General features: G+C 46.1%; 1 protein-coding gene across 1 annotated transcript in view; it reads right to left on the bottom strand.

Annotated features, from left to right (window-relative positions):
• Nucleotides 1–23,663, bottom strand: part of syndig1l (synapse differentiation inducing 1-like) — a 126,024-nt gene that overhangs the window by 30,204 nt on the left and 72,157 nt on the right. Inside the window, exon 3 of the mRNA XM_067991056.1 lies at nucleotides 8,305–8,442. Coding sequence (XP_067847157.1) covers nucleotides 8,305–8,442 — 138 coding nt within the window. The remainder of the gene's footprint in view (nucleotides 1–8,304; nucleotides 8,443–23,663) is intronic.

The following is a 23,663-nucleotide window of genomic DNA, read 5'->3' as shown; positions in this document are numbered from 1 at the left end:
CTGCCAATGACCCCAGTTCCCAGCGATGAAAGGTTATTGCATTAACGGCCTGTACCGTCTGTAGGAGACCTAATTTGTATTTACACTGGCATTTCTCTGCAAAAGTGCCATAAAAATAGGTAATCCTGAGCCAGGCATGGCATTTCCCCCACTTATCTCACTTTTCAGAGCTCTCAGCAATGTCAACACAGAGAATATTTCGAGCCTAATGCACGTCAATCACCTTTTGCTATCTTGTGTTTTGTGTGATAATGGGCCCGATATTGGGAGGGAGGCGGGCTGGCAGCAGGGAGTCGACTGGGCGCGTGGGTAACGTGCCCAGTGAATTCGGGGTGCACCGCACGCAATCGCAGCCTAATTGAAGGTATTTATGCGTGCTTCCGGGTTTCCCGTTCCAGACCTGCGCAGCGGGCACACTGCGCACCCGCAACACAGGCTGTCAGCAGGAGGAGCCCTATTTAAAGGGGCAGTCCTCTAATGTTCCTCCTGCAGCAAAGACCCAATTTTGGATCATGGAGCAGGCCAGAGGCAAGGCTGCTCCAAGGTTCTCTGACTCCCCACTCCAGGTGCTGCTCGATGGGGTGAGGAGGAGGAGGGAAATTTTTTTTCCATCGGATGGGAGGAGGTGGCCTCCCTCCGCCACCAAGGTCTAGCTGGAGGTGGCCGAGGAGGTCAGCAGCAGCGGCAATGTGTGCCGAACCTGGGTCCAGTGCAGGAAGAGATTTAATGACCTACCCAGGTCAGCCAAAGTGAGTATACTTACGCATTCTCCCACACACCGTCTTCCACATCACCTCCACCACCACACAACTCCTTTTGCACTGCCACCACAATGCTCTCGCATCACTCCTCACATCCACTCAACCATCATCCTCACCTTGTCTGCACTTACTCACTGCCCCAGTTCCCATTCGAACACTACCACACATTCTCATACAATCTCATGGCTATGTCTCACACGCACCGTCCCATGCATCTCCCTCACGCTCACCCCCACCCACACCAATTATTGCAGCTGGTCACCATGCAACCATCACTCAATCACGCCTCTGTGTTTTGCCTTGATAGGAGAAGAAATGCCTGAATGCCCGGGGGAGGGCAAGGACCAGAGGGGGCCCGCCACACCAGGTGGTCTTAACAGATGCGGAGCAGCAGGCACTCAAAATAAGCCAGACGCTGGAGTGCCTGTCCGTGGTGGACGCCGAGATTGGGAGTGCACAAGCGGCCGGTGACAGAAATCGAACACTCAGCACTCATGATAGCGAATGATCTTCGCATCACTTGGCATCTGCAGCACCTCAACATCTGTCCACGTGCTTAATATTGCTTTCTGTTCTCTTACAGGGCCATCTGCGACTGCCGTGACTGTGGAGGGCGTTTCCTCAGAGGACCTGCCGGCCTCTGAGGGTCCATCGTCACATCTGAGCCGGCCATCCACCAGCGCAGATACACACACCTCGGTGGGTCTCTGTCCTCACTTAGTTGGGCTTGCACATGGTGAGTCACCACGCACGTGTGAGCACGAGCAGACCCTGGTGGCAGGGGCAGCTGTGGAGAGTCCGTGTCAGTGGGAGCACTCTTCTCCAGGCTCTGCTCAGCTGGCCCCAGATGCTGAACCCTGGGGGCCAGCCATGTAAAGAAGAGTCATCGAGGGCCAGCAGCACATTGCCGAGGTACTGGAGCAGTTGCCACGTGCACTCTCCAATCGCGCAGAGGATGGACGAGTCCAACTCCTGCCTGAATGGAATACTGTCACAGGGACGTGAAGGCATCTCTGAGATAGTGTCATGGGCAGGTGCGGGAAAGTCTGCGATGGAGGAAAGGCTGGCCTCCATTGAGCTTCAAGCACGGCTCAACAATGAGTCCATTCAGGCCCTGACAACGTCCCTTCGGATTCAGGGTGAGCAACATTCTGCCGCCTTAAACAGACTGACAGATACCTTACAACTGGCCTTCCAAGGCTTCACACAAGTCCTCCAAACTGTCGTCCTGCAAGGTGGAAGGAGTGATGTGGGCCTGGGCCAGGAGAGGGATGATGGTGAAAGGGGACATGGAAGGGGGACGCTACTCAAAGCGCTCCCACGTCTCACCCGTTGCCCCCCTCTCAACCAGTACCTGCAATGCTGCCCCCTCTCCAGGTGGCCGAGTCTGTCCCTGCACAGGCACAGGTGGAGCAGTCTTTGGAGGGGCCCTCACGGGCACCGAAACCCAGAGGGCGTCCGCGCAAAGCATCTCATCGGTCAGGGCATGGACAAGAGCAACCTGCCACTACCTCTGCTACAGCCACAGGGGTAGCACCACGTAGGGGTTCCTGTAAACGTAAGGCCAAGGTTTTGTGAGCACAAAGGGGATGCACAAGGGTGTAAGACAAAATGTCATGTGTTTGATTTACTTTCGTTTGTTTTGCAAAAAAACATTAAAATTTGTTATCACCACTACTGCCATATCTTTGCAAATCTTGTCTGGTTTGTGCAATAATTCCCTTTCCTGAGGATCACTATGAAGACCCACAACTGATGCCACCGATTGTGTCACTGCAGAGTGGGTGTAGATGTATTTGCAGGGCTCTTTTGTGCAGACGACTGAGAGACGTCGGCGATGTCCCTGGTGGCACCCTGGAAGGATGCGGAGGAGAAGTTGTTGAGGGCAGTGGTGACTTTCACAGCGATAGGTAAGAAGATGGTGCTTGGGCCAGCCGGGAGCAGCTCGGCACGAAGGAGGCTGCAGATATCCACGACTACATGTCGAGTGACTCTGAGACTCCATGTGCACTGCTGCTCAGAGAGGTCCAGGAAGCTGAGCCTCGGTCTGTGGACCCTGTGGTGAGGGTAGTGCCCTCTGCGACGCATCTCTCTCTGCATTTGCCCTCCCTCCTGCTGTGCAGGTGGATGTGTCACAGCTCTGTGTTGTGGAGCTCCACATGTCAGAGGTGGACGGCGTGGCCGACGAGGCTGGTGATGCTGTTCGCCCTCCGAGGAGGTCATGACTGCAGCTATGGCGGCCCCCATCCGGAAGATGTACGTTTGAGGGGGTCCGCAAGGTAGGTAAATGTGTCTGCACACTGGGGTTGAGGTTGCAAGTTTGTGATTTTTATTTTTAGGAGGAGAGTGGTGCAGGCCAAACTTTGTCCAAAGTGACAGATTGGCCTCCTGCAATGAGTGCATTTCCGGACAAACATTTTTTTTAAAATCAAGAAGTCCCATTTCAATTAGGGATCAAACAGTGCAACCATCTTTTTTTAGGTTTTTTTTCCAGTTTTGTCCTTCGTTCTCTCCTCTGCCGCCCCCTCCCCCGCACTACCACATAAAAGCAGTGACCCATGCCAAGATACGGTTTCACCAAAGCTGATAGGCCCAATGTTTGTTATATGCGAGCCTGGAGAGTGAGTCAGCGGGATATTCAGTTGTGGGGAGCCGGGATAATAGTATCCTCACTCAAGGTCTACACACATCCATTTCCACTGGTGAAATGTCGCAGGCACCAGATTTGTTTTTCCCTGCCTAGTCCAGGAATGTCAATGGAGACCAGAGATCCAATGAGGGACCTCCCTGATCTTTATGGCTCAGTAGTGCACCATGATACGTATACCCACTAGGGTTGCCAACTCTGGTTGGAAGTATTCCTGGAAGTTTAATCACATGACCTTCCGCTTCCAACCACCCCGCCCGGTCAAACAGCCTTTTTTTTAATCCTTCTCCAATATTTTTATAAAGATTAAATGAAAAATACACTTTTTTAAAAAAATGCCCCTATGATTTTGCTCCCGAGTTGCTCGCATAGTGTCCTGGAGATTAATCTTCAATTCCTGGAGACTCCAGGGCAATCTTGGAGGGTTCGTAACCCTAATACCCACTGAATCACTGGGGGAGCTACAGTGAGCCTGGTTATAAACAACGGTGTTGATATGGTGTTCCCCTCTTGCTGCATTATCCAATGGATAGTTGAAGTCTTCATTTAAGCAACTGAGAATGTAACTGACATCGGCGGGGGGTGGGTCTGGCCTAAATTTCAAAACTTGTTCCCCCCCACCCCCACACCCCCCACCCCAGTGTCAGCATCAATAAATCCCAGGTCAAGTGTAGTGCAGCCAGATGCAGAGTAAAGATGCCCTGACAACGTACCTCAGCCCCAACCTTAGGAGTGCACTCCCTACTGTACCTATGTGACATTTGACACACCAGCCTCTCTGAGTGAGATTGCCAACTAGTGGAGGGCAATGGTCACTAGAAATTGGATTGAGACAGTCCAAACTCATTTCACAAAGGCCCGTTACAGCCAGCAGACTGACGAGATTTCCATCCCATCAATACCCAGATCCTAGAGGTGCACGACTACAGTACCACTCAGTTCCCCTTGAGCCCTCTTTAAGTGGGATCCTGCTGGTGACAGTTTGTCCTGCTCTAAACGGGAAAAAAAAGTCAAGAAATAAATGGGGTGTAAAAAAATGTTAATTTGAACATGAAAAATGTGGAATGAGAAAAGGGTATAGAATTCAGCAAACCCACTCCTTCCAATAGACTGAGTATAGTGTCACTGCAGGGGGCTTTCTCCAGTCTATTCAATCCCCTTGCGACAGGGTGAATATCCTCAGGGAAAGCTGCCAGAAGAGATCACAGCAATACTGACTCTTGAACGTAATTGAGCAAAAACTTCCAGACATGAATCAATCGAACGATAACCACCTCCATTATTCAACACTGACAGGTTGCACTCCACACACACACCGACCAGTATTCAGAACAAGACGCTCTATAATTGATCCGTAGTTGATCGGTGCCCCACTTTTTCCTATAATAATTTCAATTCTAAATAAAGCCGGTTGGTGATTGCAGAAATCATTGCAATCTTCACATTTTTTCTTTTAAAATTTCATTCCCCTTCCAAAGTTACTATTTTGCTGTTGGAATTTTCTGATGTGAAGAAAATTGAATGTGTCCATAAATGATATTTAATAAAGTGGTTCGGTCGTGTAGAACATCCCATATCAGGGAAAAGCTGACCCAATGCTAATTCACTGTGGCAGTTGTACAGAGATTGGTGAGGGCAGCACTCCCTATTTGAACCCCCAAAACTACTGTACAGATATCGGGGTAGGGGGTCTCACAGCCTATAGTTAAAATACTAAAATAATCGAGGACCTCGGGTTCCTTCCATATATCATGGGAACTTAGACACATACTTTCATTTACAAAATTACTCAGCTATTCATTTAATTCCTTTTTTCCTGAAGAACATTGATTTCTATCATTACATTTAATAGACATTAGATTGTGTATTGCAATAAGAGTTTATTAATCTCATTTAACAAATGGACAGGAATGAAATATGACTCAAACAGAGCTTTGACAATTCAGCCAGTTATTCATATAGAACACAAATCTGTACATGCAAATATTAAAATTCTCACAATTACCCTGGTTAATGAATATTTAATATTTAGCGCAGCCAAGTATTCTTACAGTCTTAAGATAAAACCATCTCCTATCTGCCCCAGGATGGTCATCTGTCTTCTCCAATCAACTGTTCCTGTTTCAATTGTAATTTTTGTTTCATATTTTTAAAAAAATATTTCACTTGCCTATTTTTCTGCGCGTTTTCTCCCCTCCCCCACAAGGAACTTGGAAATGTAGTGAACAGTAAGGAGGACAGTAGTAGACTTCGGGAGGACAGACAGACTGGTGAAATGGGCAGATACACAGCAGATGAAATTTAATGTAGAGAAGTGTGGAGTGATGCATTTTGGAAGGAAGAATGAGGAGAGGCAATATAAACTAAATGGTACAAGTTTAAAGGGGATGCAGGAACAGAGAGACCTCGGAGTCCACATACACAACTTTTTGAAGGTGGCAGGACAATTTGATAAAGCTGTTTAAAAAAGCATAGGGGATCCTGGGCTTTATAAACAGAGGCAGAGAGTACAAAAGCAAGAAAGTTATGCTAAACTTTATAAATCACTGGTTAGGCCTCAGCTGGAGTACTGTATCCAATTCAAAGCACCACACTTTAGGAAGGATGTCAAAGCCTTGGAGAGGGTGCAGAGGAGATTTACCAGAATGATAACAGGGTTGAGGGACTTCAGTCACGTGGAGAGACAAGAGAAGCTGGGATTGTTCTCCTTAGAGCAGAGAAGGTTAAGGGAAAATCTAATAGAGGCGATCAAAATTTTGAAGGATTTTGATAGAATAAATAAGGAGAAACTGGCAGGAGGGTCAGTTACTAGAGGACGCAGGTTTAAGATATTTGACAAAGGAACCAGAGGGGAGATGAGAAGAATTTTTTTTTGCAACAAGTTGTAACGATCTGGAATGCACTGCCTGAAAGTGTGGTGGAAGCAGATTCAATAGTAACTTTCATAAGGGAATTGGATAAATACTTGAAAAGGAAACATTTGCAGGGCTATGGTGAAAGAGCAGAGGAGTGGGACTAATTGGATAGCTCTTTCAAAGAGCCAGCACATGCACGATGGGCCGAATGGCCTCTTTCTGTGCTAAAGGATCCTGTGATTCTAGGAGTCAAAGCTCTACAGGCACTCTCCAGTACCTTGCCAAGTGCCCATTGTTCATGCATAAGTCTGGACAGAGGATTTTGGCTGGCTATTTGACCATATTTGGGAGAGAGAACTCACAGCCATGCCAAATTCTGCCTTCACCCATAGCACTTCCAGCAGCAGCAGTCACTGGGTAACAATGAGGAGCAGGAACCCTGACAGAGTTTCTGCTCCTTAACCCAGGGGGCAGTGGTGCCATTTGTAGCATCCCTATCATTGTGCACTCAGGACTTCATGGTCTCGATAACTCAAGTTACTCACCCAATAAATCCAACCAGCCATTGTGGGAGCTCGTTCCAGTTCCTAGCCTTCATCTCATAACTTTTCATAACAATTTGCATCTGTGTAATGCCCTTAATGTAAAGAAAAAATCCAAAGTGCTTCACAGAGGTGTAATCAGAAAGTGGGCACTGGGCTAAAGGAGGAGATATTAGGAGGGGTAACCAAAGATGTGGGTTTTAAGGAGAATCTTAAAAGAAGGAGGGGAGGTGGAGGAGTTTAGAGAAGGAATTCCAGAGCATAGGGCCTTGGTGGCTGAAAATGCAGGGTTGGGGGGAAGAGAAGGCAATTGTTACAAAGAACTACCCCAGGGCCATTTTTCCCCAGAAATTATGGAAATTTCTGTACATGATGGATACCTGTCTCTCCCTTTCTCTTTCCTATTTTCTTCTTGCATACTTCTCCTGATATATCTGTTTGTTCCTTAAGCTCTCCCTACTGTCCCTAGTTGCTGCTGTTTCTCCTCTCCCGTAATGACAGGCGATCTCACTGTCAGCTGAATGTTCACCATACTTTCCGTGCTGTACCTGGAAAAGCTGCTCCTCTTCCCACTGGCGGCTGTTTCCTTTAATCCGTTCCCCCCCACCCCCCCAAACCGCTCTCCTGCAGTCACTTGTTTATTTAAGCTATAGTGCCTATAGGCTCAGGGCTCTGACACCCACAGGCCTGATCTATTCTTCCCTAGTTTGCTGCCGGTCTTTTACATTTAAAAAAAAATCATTCTTGGGATGCGGGCATCACTGGCAAGGCCGGCATTAATTTGGGCCTAGTTGCCCTGACTGAGTGGCTTGCTGGGCCACTTCAGAGGGCAGTTAAGAATCAACCACATTGGTGTGGGACTGGAGTCACATATAGGACAGACCAGGTAAGGACAGCAGGTTTCCTTCCCTAAGGGACATTAGTGAACCAGTTGGGTTTTTACAACAATCCGACTTTTACTGATACAGGCTTTTTTATTTTTACTTCCAGTTTTTCTTTTAAACTGAATTCACATTTTCAAGCTGCCATGCTGGGACTTGAACTCACGTTCTTTGGATTATTAGTCCAGTAACATAATCCACTACACGATCATACCCACTGCATATATCATATTGCGCAGCCTCTCAAAGATGTGACTCAATGTCGACATTCACTGTCCAGGCTCACACGTGAGGAACCACTATGTGGGTGAAGTACCGGAGTACTGCCTGTACCTGTGCATTCATACCCCAGCAAAAGTCTCTGGCTCCAGGATAGAGGTGTAAATAAAGGCCCTGGCTCGATCTGGGCCCTTTCTGCCCATGCGGGTGTGCTAGCTCTCCCGTTTACCCGGCTTTCCCCACCAGTATTCAGCAAACAACACGTCTGTCGCAACACATGCACGCACCAACACATACATCAACCACGTGCCAAGCGCACGCATGCACACACACACACACACACACACGAGTCATCATGCTAGTGGGTCACATGAAAAAATGAAGACACACGAGTCTTACCCCTTGGGAAAAGTAGAATGCAGCAATGCCCAGAGGCCAGAAACAGCACAGCATGGAGAAGATGGCCAGGCCCAGGTGGTCACGCGGAGGGATCATAATGAAGTTGTCCTCGCTGTCACTGTCACTTGAGCAGTCACTCTGGGGAGGAGCAGGAGGAGAATGATTGAGTCCATCATTGGCAGCTCAACACTGATTTTCATTAATGGTACACAAGTAGATAAAGACTGAATTACCAAAGGCATTAGGAAAACATTCTCAGTAATCTCATCAGATCACACAATGAGGACAGATGCTGGCAGGGAAGAAAATATAGCTCATGGCCTTGGGGAAAGATCGGTACAACTGTGCACATGCGTGTGTGCGTGTGTGTGTAGCAGAAGAGCAATCGACTGAAATTATACCAGGTTGTACATCACAATAAAAAAAGAGTCCCTTCCTCCCATTTTATCTCCCTCTCATCATTCTCAATTATTTCTATGTAGCTCTTAAGTCCTTTGAAAACACATCGCTTACTGCAATGTCTCTCTCTCCATGTGTGTGTAGAGAATCAGAGAAAGAGATTTTTATGCAACGAGTTGTTATGATCTGGAATGCATTACCTGAAAAGGTGGAGGAAGCAGATTCAATAGTAACTTTCAAAAGGGAATTGAATATATATTTGAAAAGAAAAAATTTGCAGGGCTATGGGGAAAGAGCAGGGGAGTGGGCCAAATTGGATAGCTCTTTCAAAGAGCCGGCACAGGCACAATGGGCCGAATGGCCTCCTTCTGTGCTGTATGATTCTATGAGTGACAGCAAAGGGACAGAAACAATAAAGTGAGACACCAAAAAAAGTGACAGAAAAGGCAGGGGAAGAAAGTGTGAACAATAAAGAGGCAGAATGAGCAAAAAACCCCACCATTTTCCGAGGTCAGCTCATTACCACAGCTCCAGGTGCAGGCAGCACATTAGTGGTTGGAGCAGTTGATTTTGGCTAAGTCAAATTTAACTGGATGGGAGCAATTAAAGGTGTATCTGAATAGGGGGACAAAAATTTTGAAAGCCTTTGGAAAGGTTCAAAAAATCATCTGAGCACATTAGCAGCTTTTGCTAAGGCTGGAAGAGTAGGGAACCAAGAAGAGACAGGCATAAAAATGAAGAGTCATCAACACAAATGCCGGGATATCCTCTTTGGATGGAGTTCCTGGTGGGGCAGGACTTCCACCAGCACTTCTGAACCCGCCTCAACCTATTTCCCTGGGCCAGGGCTCATTTATGGCTTTTGGTAGGATTCCCGGCACCAAGTGCTGAGGGGAATATCAATGGTGCTAAAGCAGGAACGTCAGAAGAGCCAGTGAAGAACCTTAAAGGGGCAGAAGCGCTTTGAAGATCGGATTCATATCCCACCGGGGCCTTCAGCGTGTAAGTATTGGGCGCTAGACTGGAGGGAGAGGAGGCTGCTACAAAGCCCTCTCCCTCCACTGAGGGCCTCAAGGCCATTACCATCGCTTCCTGGGGCCCACTGCTACCTTACCCATAAAGGTCACAGGAAGCAGCGTTAAGTGAGGAAGATAGGAGGGAAAACCTTCAGTTTCCTGTGCCCTGAACCCTCTGCCACCATTGGCATGCAGTGGGAGGGGAGGGAGCAGTCCCAAGTGGGATGTGGAGGAGAATCCCGGCCAAAGAACCTAAGTGCCAACACACAGAAAAGAAAAGCAGTGCAGAAAATACTGAAACACACTTCCCTTAATATTGCTGTGTCCTTTCCCTGATCTTCCTTCCACTTACCATTACTTAGAAACCCTGGATGCCCATTTACACAGGGGGTTATTACAAATGGATTGCTGTATGCCCGAACATTAGGGAATAATGTGCAGGATCTCCCTCCCTCCTAATTTATATTTAAATGAAGCTTCCACCTGTTGGGATGGGCACCTCCATCACTAGTGTTCCCTACCCATGAAAAATGGTGTATTGTATAATGTGGGTGGAGATTTGGGGGGGAATTGCTTGAGTGATGTTGGAGGCAACTAAAACATTCAACAAACTGGGGACAAAGGCACATGAGAACCTAAGTGCTAACACAGAAAGGGGTGTAACATTTGCAATCCTCCAGTCCTCTGGCACTGCACCCATATCTAAGGAGGATTGGAAGATTGTGGCCAGGGCCTCCGCAATTTCCACCCTTACTTCCCTCAGTAACCTAGGATGCATCCAATCTGGATCGGGTGACTTTTCTACTTTGAGTACTGCCAACCTTTTAAGTATTTGCTCTTTATCTATTTTTGTCCTATCCAATATCGCTACTACCTCCTCCTTTACTGCTACAATGGCAGCACCCTCTTCTCCAGTGAAGACCGATGCAAAGTATTAATTTAGTACCTCAGCCATACTCTCTGCCTCCACAAGAAGATCTCCTTTTTTGTCCCTAATCGGCCCCATCATTCCTTTGACTACCCTTTTACTATTTATATGCTTATAAAAGACTTTTGGGTTCCCTTTTATGTTAGCCGCTAATTTATTCTCAATCTCTCTTTGCCCCTCTTGTTTCCTTTTTTAGATCTTCTCTGTACTTGCTGTACTCAGCCTGGTTCTCTACTGTATTATGAACCTTAGATTTGTCATAAGCCTCGTTTTTCTGTTTCATTTTAATCTCTATCTCTTTAGTCATCCAGGGAGCTCTAGCTTTGGATGCCCTTCCTTTCCCCCTCGTAGGAATGTGTCTACTCTGTACCCAAACTAACTCCTCCTTGAAGGCCTCCCATTGTTCTGCGTACCAATTTCTGATTCCAATCCACCAGGGCAAGATTGCTTTTTAACTCACTGAAATTAGCCCTCCTCTAGTTAAATATTTTTACGCTTGATTGTTCCTCGTCCTTTTCCATAACTATTCTAAACTTGATATTATGAAACATGTTCCACTTGCCCCACTTCATTCCCCAGAACTAGATCCAGCATTGTTTCCTTCCCCATTGGGCCGGAAACACACCGATCAACGAAGTTCTCTTGTACACATTTCAGGAATTCCTCCCCCTCTTTGCCCTTTACACTATTACTATCCCAGTCTATATTGGGATAATTGAAGTCCGTTATCACTATAATTCTTGCATCTTGCCTGCAAATTTGCTCCTTTATTCCTTCCTATTATTTGGTGGCCTATAGCATACACCCAGAAGCATAATAGCTCCTCTACTGTTCCTTAATTCTAACCCAAATAGATTTTAAATGTATCTTCAAAATGTCTTATGTACGTAAGAACAGAAATTATAGGAGCAACAGTGTAATGTCACGGTACTTAGCTTCCTCATTTTCTGTAGAACAATGAGTTTCCAAAATGCTCTGCCTCTTTCAGACTGCAATTCCTGCTGCCAAACAAAAGATCTGCTATTCCCCATCATATAAACTGAGTTAACGATTCCTGCTATTACAGAAAGGGCCTATTATGCCCCCATTATACATACAGTGATCCTGAATTTCCTCAAGGATTATGTACACAGCAATCCTGAATTATATATACACAATCCTTAATTTCCTTGAGGATTAAATATACAGTGATCCTGAATTTCCTCAAGGTGTCCTTTGAGGGCAGATTTGGGTGTGGCAATCCCTCTGCCCATTTAATGATGCACCCCTGACCCCTCCCAAATTGAAGACAATTTCAGTCGTTTTTGAATAAGCCAGTTTCTGTCCTGGGAAAACCCTGACCTTTTATAATTTAAAAGCCTCTGATTCCCTTAGCAATGCTGGACATCAGGGAGCACAGATGCATACCACCATTCCCCAATGTGTATGCATCCACCTTGTCAGGGGACATACCAAGTGCCCATCCACAAATGGACTGGAAATTTTAACGGGCAGAAAAGCAGGCAGAGACCCAGGGTAATCAGGCCTGGCCCCAATTTCCACCCCTGCCCACCATTAATATTGTGTTATTACACTGAAAATGAGGAAATTCAGCCTCAGGATCAGCGATTCCTGCAGGGTGCACTATTCCCCCATTGTATATCCAGGGTCCATTAATCCTGCATATCATATACCCAAGGTCCGCTATTCCCCCATATCATATATCCAAGGTCCGCTATTCACCCCATATCATATATCCAAGGTCCGCTATTCCCCCATATCATATATCCAAGGTCCGCTATTCCCCCATATCATATATCCAAGGTCCGCTATTCACCCCATATCATATATCCAAGGTCCGCTATTCCCCCCATATCATATACCCAAGGTCCGTTATTCCCCCCATATCATATATCCAAGGTCCACTATTCCCCCCATATCATATACCCAAGATCCGCTATTCCCCCCATATCATATATCCAAGGTCCGCTATTCCCCCCATATCATATATCCAAGGTCTGCTATTCCCCCCATATCATATAGCCAAGGTCCGCTATTCCCCTCATATATATCCAAGGTCCGCTATTTCCCCCATATCATATATCCAAGGTCCGCTACTCCCCCCATATCATATATCCAAGGTCCGCTATTTCCCCCATATCATATAGCCAAGGTCCGCTATTCCCCTCATATATATCCAAGGTCCGCTATTTCCCCCATATCATATATCTAAGGTCCGCTACTCCCCCCATATCATATATCCAAGGTCCGCTATTCCCCCCTCTCTTACCCCCATCATATATCCAGGGTCCACAATTCACCCATCATATATACAGAGTTCCTATAATATATACAGCTTCTGATATTATATACAGGTTTTATATGCTTTATTTGCAGCGTAAGTGGTTCTCTATAATATACTGGTTGTTGCTTTCTTCACCCAGGAGACTATCCTGTTCATAACACATGCAATGATTTTCCTAATGTAAAACAGTGCAGCCTGTGTGTTATGCTCTGTGAAACACTCCAGAATGTGCATTACTTTCTGTGTAACACACTCCAGCCTTGGTGTTTTCCTGTGTGTAACTCTCCTCAGTCTGCATGCTGTCCTATCTTTCTTCTGTCTCTTCATCCTCTCCAGTCTATGTTGCTGAGCATTGACATTCTCTGTCACACCTAATTCCAGAGTCACATTAATCTAGGACTAAAATGAAATGGGTAGAAGTAGAATGAAGTGTGTGATGTAATCAAGCGATCGTGATGCCGTTAGCCTACACTGCACTCCAGCCACTGACAAGTGGGATGGAATTTAAATGTTCATGCTTCAGAATGATTCAATTTAACTGTAAGTAGTGTGATGATCCAGTGGAAACCTCATTCCTTTTTTTATCTTAATTTGGTAATCATCCATTACCTTATCATCTTGCTCCCTCTCTAAAATTGTGTGTAATATAATGCTCTTGTTGGAATAAAACATGACCACCTACGGTGCAACAATTAAACGCCAACGTTGTATGCATCAAGACTGAAACCATTATTCCCGTAACCACCTCTTGATGCCTGAATACAGACAATGCATAATATCCAGGGGCCAGGCAGATATGTGGCACTTAGGGCCTAGGGCAGATGTGGCACTATTCCCCCATTGTATATCCAGGGTCTGCTATTCCTCCCATATCATATACCCAAGGTCCGTTATTCCCCCCATATCATATACCCAAGGTCCGTTATTCCCCCCATATCATATACCCAAGGTCCATTATTCCCCCCATATCATATACCCAAGGTCCACTATTCCCCCCATATCATATACCCAAGGTCCGTTATTCCCCCCATATCATATACCCAAGGTCCGTTATTCCCCCCATATCATATACCCAAGGTCCACTATTCCCCCCATATCCTATATCCAAGGTCCATTATTCCCCCCATATCATATACCCAAGGTCCGTTATTCCCCCCATATCATATACCCAAGGTCCATTATTCCCCCATATCATATACCCAAGGTCCACTATTCCCCCCATATCATATACCCAAGGTCCGTTATTCCCCCCATATCATATACCCAAGGTCCGTTATTCCCCCCATATCATATACCCAAGGTCCACTATTCCCCCCATATCATATATCCAAGGTCCATTATTCCCCCCATATCATATACCCAAGGTCCGTTATTCCCCCCATATCATATACCCAAGGTCCGTTATTCCCCCCATATCATATACCCAAGGTCCATTATTCCCCCCATATCATATACCCAAGGTCCACTATTCCCCCCATATCATATACCCAAGCTCCATTATTTCCCCCATATCGTATACCAAGGTCCACTATTCCCCCATATCATATACCCAAGCTCCATTATTTCCCCCATATCGTATACCAAGGTCCACTATTCCCCCATATCATATACCCAAGCTCCATTATTTCCCCCATATCGTATACCAAGGTCCACTATTCCCCCCATATCATATACCCAAGCTCCATTATTTCCCCCATATCGTATACCAAGGTCCACTATTCCCCCATATCATATATCCAAGGTCCGCTATTTCCCCCATATCATAGGCCCAAGGTCCACTATTCCCCCCATATCATATACCCAAGGTCCGCTATTCCCCCCATATCATATACCCAAGGTCCGCTATTCCCCCCATATCATATAGCCAACGTCCGCTATTCCCCCCATATCATATATCCAAGGTCCGCTATTCCCCCCATATCATATACCCAAGGTCCACTATTCCCCCCATATCATATACCCAAGTTCCACTATTCCCCCATATCATATACCCAAGGTCCACTATTCCCCCCCCATATCATATACCCAAGGTCCACTATTCCCCCCATATCATATACCCAAGGTCCACTATTCCCCCCCCCCATATCATATACCCAAGGTCTGTTATTCCACCATGTCATATCCAAGATCGGCCATTCCCCCCATATCATATATCTATGGCAGAATATCAGTGCCTGTCCCCTCCCCCTGCATATATACGCAGGGACCGTGTTTGCAAGTACTTGTCAGAGCCTATATCCTACGACTCCTCCGTTTGTTGTTTCCGGAGACATGATATTGTAACCTCGGCAACCGGGTTATAGAATAAACATTTGATAGGTTCAAACAAAGCATTAGAAATGGAAAGTTTGGACTTTGCCATTTAAGGTTCTAGCTTCTCGAACAAAAAATAATTTTTCTTTAATTTGTTTTTTTTTCCCTGGCACTATTTTCACCTGTGCCATATCTCCTGGCGTCACTTGATCCAGGATACAGCTTTCCAAAGGCCTTAGACAACTCCTGCATGGTTGGCATAGCAACACAGTGCAGCTGGAAGCAACTGTGATGAGGAGAGAGCAGTGTCACGATTTGACCCTTGTGGTTGCTGGAAGGACAGATAGGCTTGGGGAGGATTTGTACAAGGTGCCAACAGACAGGTCATGGGTTTACTGCAGCCTGACACACACCAGCAACACTCACATCCCAAGAATGAATTAAAAAAAGAAACAGCACTGGCAGCGATCTTGCAAATATCACAAACAAAAGTATAGTTGAGGGAGGCCATTTGGCCCATTTAGTTACTTCCTCCATAGGAAACGACAACCACCATCCCCCACCACAGCACCCACAAAGATATCCGCACACCAGAACTAGCCGCACCCCTAGCCATGACACCGACATCTACTCAACAATGTGGAAGATTGCCCAGATATGTCCAATCCACAAAAAGCAGGATAAATCTAACCCAGCCCAATCACGAACCTATCAGCCTCCATCCAATCATCAGTAAAGCGATGGGAAGAATCATCAATAGCTCCATCAAGCGACACCTACTCACCAATGGCCAGCTCATTGACCAGAACCACTCAGCTCCCGATCTCATAACAGTCTTGATCGAGGCCCAGTCACTGAATACCAGAGGAGTGGTTAATGTAGCTGCCCTTGACATCAAAGCAGCATTGGACTAAGTATGGCAGCAAGGGGCCCGAGCAATACTGAGATCTATGGGGGTCAAAGGGAAAACCCTCCAGTGGCTAGGAAGATGCTTGTAGTTGTCATAGGCCAGTCATCACAGCTCCAGGACATCACTGCAGGAGCTCCTCAGAGACCTGTCCTTGGCCCAACCATCTTTAGCTGCTTCAACAATAACCTTTCCTCAAAGGTCAGGAGTAGGGCTGTTTACTGATGATTCCACAGTGTTCAGCTCCATTCACTACTCCTCCAATAATGGAGCATTCCATGCCAGCCTACACAAGATGTGGACAATATCTAGACTTGTGCTGAGATGTGCCAGGTAGTATTCAAACAACATAAGTGCCAGGCAATGACCATCTTGAACAAGGGAAAGCCCAGCCATCACCCCTGACTTTTAAGGGCATCACTATCGCTGAGTCCCCTTCCACCAACGGTGGGGGGAGGGGGTTCATCATTCACTAGAAGTTGAATTGGACCAGCCACTCGCCTGGATTGGTGCAATGGCAACAACATTTGAGAAGTTCAACACCATCCAGAACGGAGCAGTTCAAATGACTGGTGCCTCTGCAACAATATCCACTCCCTCCACCACCGGTATACTGTGGCTGCAGCAACTCTCCATCCTTACACTGAAAGCACCTCTCCACCCCCCAACCTCCTATCTTCAAGAAGGGCAAGAGCAGCAATGTCATAGGAACACCATCACCTTCATCTTCCTCTCCAAGTCACACACCATCCTTGGACATATATCACTGTTCCTTCATTTCTGCCTGGTCAATATTCTGGAATTCCCTATCCAACACCATTGTGGGGAGGGCATTGCCACAGGGACTGAGGCAGTTCGAGCAGAAAGCCCATGACCACATTAGGGCAACTAGGACAATAAATGCAGTCTTGCCAGTGTTGTCCACATCCTGAAAACAAATAAAACAATCTGGGAACATTAATCTGTTTATTTTAAATGGGCTGATGCCTCCGCTACTGCCAAAACATTGTAATTAAAAGCTTGAACTCAGCAGTGACATCGCTGGGATCCGGTAGCAATAACAAAAGCTTAAAGATAAAAGAAACAGGAGATGAGTGTAAAGGTCAGACCAGGGAAAGGAATAAAGATAACACAAACGGTCAAGGAACAAATACAGTTATAAAACAGAAGTATAAAAGGACTGTTAAAAATAAAGTAAAAGGAACAACTATTAAAGATGAATTAAACTGCCTGTACAGCAATGTACACAGCATCTAAAATAAAACAGGGGAACTAGAGGCAATAATCCGTAGCGAACCAGATGTAGTAGGAATAACTGCATAAAGAACAGGACTGTCAATTAAATATTGCAGGCTAAAACATAATCCGAAAGGATAGGGAAGGTGGTGGGGGGGTTGGTGAGGTAGCTGTACTAGTTAGAGATAACATAATGGCAGTAGAAAAAAGGGATATAACTAACAGAAGGACAGAAACAGAATCCATATGGATTGAAATAAAAGGCAAGAAGGGAGCTGGGGGTACAGGTACACAAATCACAAAGTAGTGATGCAGGTAAAGAAGGCAATAAAAAAAAACAAGCACAGGGGTTCATTTCTAGAGGGATATAATTGAAAAGCAGAGAAGTTATGTTAAAGTTGTATAGGACCTTGGGTAGACCACACTTGTGAACAGTTCTGGTCTCCATATTATAAAATGGATATAGAGGTACTAGAAAAGGTGCAAAAAAGATTTACTAGGATGATACCGGAACTGAGAGGTTATACCTATCAGGAAAGATTGAAAAGGCTGGGGCTCTTTTCTCTAGAAAAGAGAAGACTAAGGGGTGACCTGATAGAGGTCTTTAAGATTGTGAAAGGGTTTGATAAGGTAGACATGGAGAAGATGTTTTCACTTGCGGGGAAGACCAGAACATGGACCTGATGGGCCGAATGGCCTGTTTCTGTGCTGTACATTCTATGTAATTCTATGTAATTGGTCAGAGTAGAAACAGCAGAGTTCAGAACTCTCCTCTCTATTTCTATAAGTGGCCAGTGGTGTCACCACAGAGCAACCAATGCAATGGAGAAGCTTCAAAAGGTGTCATTGACACAACAGAAAGAAATGGAGATGATCGGATCTGAGAAACCGAGGGGAAAAGAGGCAAAGGTAAAGCAAACCAAGGAGGATGGCTAAAAAATAATGAATCATCTTGGATGCGATGTTTATTTTTTCTCTCCAAAAATCATCTGTGGTGGGTAAAATTTTGGAATCTATTATTAAGGAGACAGTAGCGGAACATTTGGATAAGCATAATTTAATAGGACAAAGTCAGCATGGCTTTATGAAGGGGAAGTCATGTCTGACAAATTTGCTTGAGTTCTTTGAGGACATAACGTACAGGGTGGATAAAGGGGAACCAGTGGACGTAGTGTATTTAGACTTCCAGAAGGCATTCGACAAGGTGCCACATAAAAGATTATTGCTCAAGATAAAGAATCACTGGATTGGGGGTAATATTCTGGCATGGGTGGAGGATTGGTTATCTAACAGGAAGCAGAGAGTTGGGATAAATGGTTCATTCTCGGACTGGCAACCAGTAGCCAGTGGAGTTCCACAGGGGTCGGTGCTGGGTCCCCAACTCTTTACAATCTATATTAACGATTTGGAGGAGGGGACCGGGTGTAACATATCGAAGTTTGCAGATGATACAAAGATGGGAGGGAAGGTAGAGAGTGAGGAGGACATAAAAAACCTACAAGGGGATATAGACAGGCTGGGTGAGTGGGCGGAGATTTGGCAGATGCAATACAATATTGGAAAATGTGAGGTTATGCACTTTGGCAGGAAAAATCAGAGAGCAAGTTATTATCTTAATGGCGAGAAACTGGAAAGTACTGCAGTACAAAGGGATCTGGGGGTCCTAGTGCAAGAAAATCAAAAAGTTAGTATGCAGGTGCAGCAGGTGATCAAGAAGGCCAACGGAATGTTGGCTTTTATTGCTAGGGGGATAGAATATAAAAACAGGGAGGTATTGCTGCAGTTATATAAGGTATTGGTGAGACTGCATCTGGAATACTGCATACAGGTTTGGTGTCCATACATAAGAAAAGACATACTTGCTCTCGAGGCAGTACAAAAAAGGTTCACTCGGTTAATCCCGGGGATGACGGGGTGGACATATGAGGAGAGGTTGAGTAGATTGGGACTCTATTCATTGGAGTTCAGAAGAATGAGAGGCGATCTTATTGAAACATATAAGATTATGAAGGGGCTTGATCGGGTGGATGCGGTAAGGATGTTCCCAAGGATGGGTGAAACTAGAACTAGGGGGCATAATCTTAGAATAAGGGCTGCTCTTTCAAAACTGAGATGAGGAGAAACTTCTTCACTCAGAGAGTAGTAGGTCTGTGGAATTTGCTGCCCCAGGAAGCTGTGGAAGCTACATCATTAAATAAATTTAAAACAGAAATAGACAGTTTCCTAGAAGTAAAGGGAATTAGGGGTTACGGGGAGCGGGCAGGAAATTGGACATGAATTTAAATTTGAGGTTAGGATCAGATCAGCCATGATCTTATTGAATGGCGGAACAGGCTCGAGGGGCCGATTGGCCTACTCCTGCTCCTATTTCTTATGTTCTTATGTTAATCAGCAATAAAGACAAGTAATGATAGCATCTGTACCTGGGAGAAGTGATCTGCTCAGAGTGGTCAACTTCATCACAAGTGTGGTGATAAAAGATTTTTTAAATTGCAGACAAATTTGAGGCTTTCCTTCTGGCTCATATTTCTGACAAAGCACTTGTAAGCTTCACAGCTTATCCAGCCAGGATCACCTTACCCATTAGGGTAGAGCTATTCAACCTCCCAGCCCAAGGGCCAAATCCAGACCACTTCCCATCAGAAAGCAAAAGGAGAGAAATCCAACAGGCAGAAAGCGCTACTGACTTTCTCAGAGAGCTGATACCCAGCTCCTACAACAAGCCCCTAAGGTCAGGACCTGCAGTGTTGTGCATTGAGTCGGGTCCTGACTACAGGATGAAGGCAGTGCTGCTGAGAAATTACAGGGAAAGAGGAAAAAGGAATGGGGAAAAAGTAAAGAATAAGAGAGAAAGAGGGATAGACAAAAATGGAGGAGAGATCGAGTGAAAGAGGAGAGAGGCACAGAGAGGAGAGAGAGGAAGAGACGAAAGTTACGGGGGAAAGACAAAGTCAAGCAAGAGAGACGTAAGTGTTACGGCAACTAAAGAATTACGGGCTTTGCGATGTTAATGCTGATGTAAGGGGTGTGAGTGTATAATCTTTATATGTATACTGAAGCTATGCTAGCTACGAGACAACCAGTGTGACCGCAAGACATAATGGGAAACTTGACCAAAAAGGACTAAAGCACAGTGTCAGCAGGATAACCGTAGCAGTTGTCATAAACATGTTTTCACGAAACCTTGTAACAAGAGAAATGGACTAAGATAAAGATAATGGGAGACCTCGGACACTGGATAAGGGGAATCGTTAATCATAGAAAGGCAGAAGTAAGAGCTTAAGACAGTTGAGAAAACAGGAACATCTGCTCCCACGCACGTGCAAGACTCCATGATAACTATGGGCAAGATATAGGTGGGATCTAGTTGGTCACATGCGTGAGGCCAACAGACTGTCAGTATCAACTGTACTCTGTATAAAGTCAGATGAAATTGTTTAATCGGAGAGAGCCTTGGCTCGCTAAGGCTCTCCCCTGCATATGCTTGAATAAACTCTGCTTACAACAGGCTCTCCAGACTCAGAGTGGGTGATTTGAATGGTGACCGAGACGGTCGCTACAACAATTGGTGTAGTCGGCAGGATCTCCATTGGCCGGGTGTCGTGGGCTAGTCCATCTCGGGTGAGTAAGACACTCTTTACTGACCCTTGATAGGACAATACATGGGTAATGCCTAGTTGGAGATCCGGATACTGAGTTGTGGCAAGAGAGCGTAAGAGGGTATTTGTGTACGATCGCATACACCAGAGAGATAGTGTACTCGGGATGAACGCCAGTACATATTGAGCTTGTTTCGGGACGTAAGCCAAACATAATGTCTGATAAGGAAAACATGGGCCCTGCGGGGTCCATCACGGAAACGGTAATGGGAAAACATAAGAAAACGCACACATGCGTGGAAAGGGACGGATGGGATTGTGTTTGGGAACCAAGTAAACAGAAAGAATGGTGGAAGGCGAGGAAGAAAGATAAAGACGAAACCGCCATAGTAATTCTATGCCAATGTCATATACAAACAACTAAGATGTTAGATAATGCAAGACAAAATTTTTGCAAAGAGAAGGAAGCAATGGAAAGAGAGATGAAGTAGCTCAGGAAACACCAACCTAAACTACAAATGAGTTATAGGAGGAATGAGAAGGGAATAGACTGGGACAGTTTGGATGAGGAAGCCTCAAAATTCAACCGAGATGATGACTGGCCCGACAGGCCACCAGAGTACGAGCATCTGGAGCCGACTGCTCTGGCTGCTATGGCACCTATACATATCAAAAGTGTGCCCGCTAGAGGACAGAACCAAGCATATTGTACTGAAATACACAGGCCATTTACCCCAGCCGAAAAACAAATGTTACTAAAGGATTTGGGGCCCCTGAAACAGAACCATTGCAACATTGAGTTCTGGACCCGGCTGGAGGACATGATTGACATTCACAACATGCACCAGCTTGACATACACACCCTGGTCCGAGCTAAATGTCCCAAGACAATTTGGCTTGGATTGGCAGCCAGGACCCAGGATGCGACCTGGGCCCAGGCAGCGGGGGCAACACATGCACAAAAATATGCAATATTTAAGACAGAGGAGAAACAAGCATTAGGGGCAGAAAATAACAATTGGGGGGCCATCATTGGGATTATCCAAAAACCAGGGGAAACCCCAAATGAATATGCAGAATGTAAGTTCATGGCCTATGAGGAGTTCTCAGGAGTGGCAGCTCCTACCCGAGATGATCCGGTCTTCATTAAAATGTTGAAGGAAGGTCTAAGTGTAAAACACCAGAAAATATTGGACCTGGGGCTCCCGGTGGGGAATCAATACGGCCCAGTCATGCAGTGGGCAAGTGAGGTTGAATCCAAGCACCAAAGGGCAAAGGTGGCTGCCATGGACGTCACGGTCACTTCGACCACCGCAGCCTGTTTTATATGTGGCAAGCCAGGACACCAGTCCAAGGATTGTCGCCAGCGTAAACTCCCGTATCGGGACACCAAATGTAACAGTTGCGGCAGGAAGGGACATGTGAAATCTGACTGCTGGGCAAAAGGAGGTGGAAAGAGGGCAAAGGCCTGCGTCAAAGCGATGGCCAAAGACAGACTTGGGGAGCCGGAGACATGCCCACCCTAAGCCAGGACCAGCTGATGGAACTCATCAAGCTGGTAACCAAAAAATTGGGGTTAGCGGCCCCCATATATATTGGCAACGGTGATCCGTGCATTTTTACCACAGCGTTGATAGGGGGCCGGCAGTGCAGAATGCTGGTGGATACTGGAGCCTCTGTCTCCATCACGGATGAGCCGTTACCAATAACAAAACACCTTTTGGAAATTAGGGGAGTGGGAGGTTGGGTGTTTCGGGCACACCGGAGCACCACCCAACTTATGGAAGTAGCTGGGATAATCGAACCGGTGCACTCCTGGGTTTGCAAGATCCCCTAGCGGACCATCTTGGGGAACAAAACGACAGGCCTGACTCCGTTTGAGCTAACGACCGGACGAGCAATGCACCTACCAGAGGATGTGATTACAGGACACAGGGACACAGGGCAGTTGAAGGATAGGATTAGACGATATGTCGAAGAGTTATGTGAACAGTTACAGGGAGTTAGATCTGAGGTCAGAGAACAGGCTCGGGCCCCAGACTTGGAACATAATAAGATAGTGGCTGCGTCATTTATGACCGATCTTTTCTGCAGTCTATCTTTCTTCGCAGGCCACTGACTCGTTCCGGCAGTCCCCTGCTCAAAACCTGACACATCAGTCTTTGATATCACCGTTGTGTCTGGCTGGAGCACCAGTGTGGGAGCCTGATATTGATTAGATTCAAGACTATGGTTACCAACTCATGGTGTACCAGCGATAGGGACTTGGGTAATGTATAGGGATGCGCCGGCCAAACCGGGATTCACACCCCGATGGCAGGGACCCTTCCAAGTCACCATGACCAGCGACACTTGTGTATGTCTGAACATGAAGGAAAAAGGAGCAGAGGGACGATGGAAACACTAGTCACAGGCGAAACCGTATTCGGGAACTAATAATGAAACTTCTGTTTGCTCTTACAGGAAAGCTACGAGTCGGTGCCTGAACTACCTAACGAGGCAAGGGGATGGAGTGGATTAGTGGATTGTAGTCGTGAGCTGTTTTGGGGTAGGAATAGAGGCAAAAGACAGCAGTGTGTGGACCCAGGGTACCTATGGGGAAAATGCCAACTGGGTAGTTTACAACGGGTCATCAGGTTACAACCCAAGCATCCCTTGGACAAATATGAACTGTACCGGGGAAGGAATGGTTAATGTAGAAGCGGGCGAGAGCACGCAAGCATGCATCTTTTGTGAT

Source organism: Heptranchias perlo, chromosome 10 (genome assembly GCF_035084215.1).
Source record: "Heptranchias perlo isolate sHepPer1 chromosome 10, sHepPer1.hap1, whole genome shotgun sequence".
NCBI classification, from domain to species: Eukaryota; Metazoa; Chordata; class Chondrichthyes; order Hexanchiformes; family Hexanchidae; genus Heptranchias; species Heptranchias perlo.
This window is presented reverse-complemented; position numbering and strand designations above follow the sequence as displayed.